Source organism: Emiliania huxleyi, assembly GCF_000372725.1.
Source record: "Emiliania huxleyi CCMP1516 unplaced genomic scaffold EMIHUscaffold_3850, whole genome shotgun sequence".
Lineage (NCBI taxonomy): Eukaryota > Haptophyta > Isochrysidales > Noelaerhabdaceae > Emiliania > Emiliania huxleyi.
Genome location: NW_005199081.1, coordinates 1 through 1850, shown reverse-complemented (window position 1 = coordinate 1850; position 1850 = coordinate 1). Strand labels below are relative to the sequence as shown.

Here is a 1850-nt window from a genome sequence, read left to right as displayed (position 1 = left end):
AGGCATAGAGATGGGTAAAAGGAGAGGGTTGAACCCCACTTGCCCGATGAACCGGCGCGAAGTCTCTCTCAGCCTCGGTGGCGGCCGAGTGCGGTGGCGGCCGCGAGCGAGCCCACAGTGACGCCGAGCACAAACGCACACGCGACGCGGCGGTCTGGGAGCCGCACGACGGCATCATCCTCGTCCGGGAGCGAGAGGAAGATGCTCCAGCGGCCCTCCCCATCCGTACATCTGGTGCAGTGGCCCTGCCCCTGCGTGTCCTCCGCTAGCACGCAATCGCCAGTGCCAAATGTGCGCTTCTCGCCGCGCCCGGTTGTGACCTCGGTCTTGGAGTTGAGGCAGACGATGATTTGCCGCCGCGGCGCGTTGTGCCACGGAAAATCGTACGTGCCTTGGTGTAGCGGAGGTAGATGCCGTCGCACGGGATCTTGTCACTCAGCTTGCCGATGGCACCGCCGGGCTTGAGCGGGAAGCTCGCCTCACCCCAGAAGCTCTCCTTGCCGTCATCGTACAAGCGTATCATCCTCCACGCATCGGGGTCGTCACCGCTGTTCGGAGGGTGCTCCATATGCGGTTGTAGCAAGCAGAGGCTGATCGGCCGTGCTGCAAAATCAAACGGCTTAACTGTTTTCAGGCGACGCGGCGCGCGGCCAGGCCGGCAAACAACGCGGCCGGCAAAAGTTGCGCGCGGTTTCTTTGCTTTGGTTTCTTCTGTTGGTAGGTGTATTCTGTTCTAGGTTACTTCCTCGTAGAAAGTAAAATTCTTTTTCGTTTCGCTCAAGAACTCGCACCGCGACGGCAGTTCAGGTGCGGCAGCGAGAGAGAGAGATTTTTAGAAGCCAACAAGAAATGTGTCATTTTATAAAGAAAAGAAATGTGTCACACAGAGTGATTTGCGCTCGGCAGCTTGTCGACTACCAGCCGGAGCCGGAGTCGGAACCGTAGCCGAGATGGTCTTCGAGGGTGTCGAATATGTCATTCGCCTCGCCAGTGGAGCCGGTGCCGCTTCTTGGCAGCGACGGTTCGCACCAGCAGGCGCAGCCGGTCCTCCTCCACCGTCCGCCCCTGCCGCACGCGCCGCTCCCGGTGCGAAGGGGCGTCGCGTTGGGCGGCGGGCAGGGCCCCTCCCACAGAGCGTCGAGCGAGGCGCCCCTGCGCGCGGCGCGGCATGTGGCTATTCGTACTCTTTGTTTGCGTGGGTGAGTGAGTGACACACACACACACACACACACACACACACACACACACACACACACACACTTTGCGTGGGGTGGTGGGGTGGGGTACCTCGAGAGAGGGTGGTGGGGAGGGGAAACGGAAGTCGGCGGTCAACGGCGCTTCGAGATGCTGGGGTGGCTCCGCTCGCTCTTCGAAGGGCCGCCTTCGAGTCGAGCCGGCTACCTGCTGGTGCCATCCGCGGCCGGGCGTGAGAGAGAGACCGGCGTCGGCTGCGGCCGCCCTCGCTCGACCAGGCAGGCTCAGGCCGTTGCCGTGGCCGCTGTGAGCGCCGCCATGGCCAGCGAGGGGTGCAGCAGGGCCTTCTCGGCCATCAGTGGCGGCGTATCGGCGCTGCACCGGGGCTCTGCAATCATACTGCTCCTGTTCCTCGTCTTTCTCGGCATCGCTGCCGCCATCGCCGACGGGGTGGTCACCGCCGAACGCGCGGCGAGGGTGTGGTCCGTGGTGCTTCCGGGCGTGCCGCTCGTCGCGCTGCCGATCTCGGGCCTGCTGCTCCGGGACGACGAGATCTTCGCGCTGGTCGGCGGGCAGAGCGCGGAGGCGCTTAGCTTCGAGCGGCTGTCGGGCTGGGTGGCGCCGACGCCCTTCATATGTGTGGTGAAGGCCAGGGC

General features: G+C 64.1%; 2 protein-coding genes across 2 annotated transcripts; one reads left to right on the top strand and one right to left on the bottom strand.

Moving 5' to 3' along the window:
• Positions 1–68: 68 nt before the first annotated feature.
• Positions 69–568, bottom strand: EMIHUDRAFT_255753 (hypothetical protein; the record flags this gene model as incomplete). Its single annotated transcript, XM_005771418.1, has 2 exons — positions 69–265; positions 388–568. The coding sequence occupies 2 exons, from the start codon at positions 566–568 to the stop codon at positions 69–71; spliced, it is 378 nt and encodes a 125-aa protein (XP_005771475.1).
• A 776-nt stretch (positions 569–1344) lies between these two features.
• EMIHUDRAFT_124020 (hypothetical protein) lies at positions 1345–1836 on the top strand (the record flags this gene model as incomplete). Its single annotated transcript, XM_005771417.1, has 1 exon — positions 1345–1836. A coding segment is annotated over one exon (492 nt), but the record flags the coding sequence as incomplete, so codon positions are not given.
• Between the last annotated feature and the right edge of the window lie 14 nt (positions 1837–1850).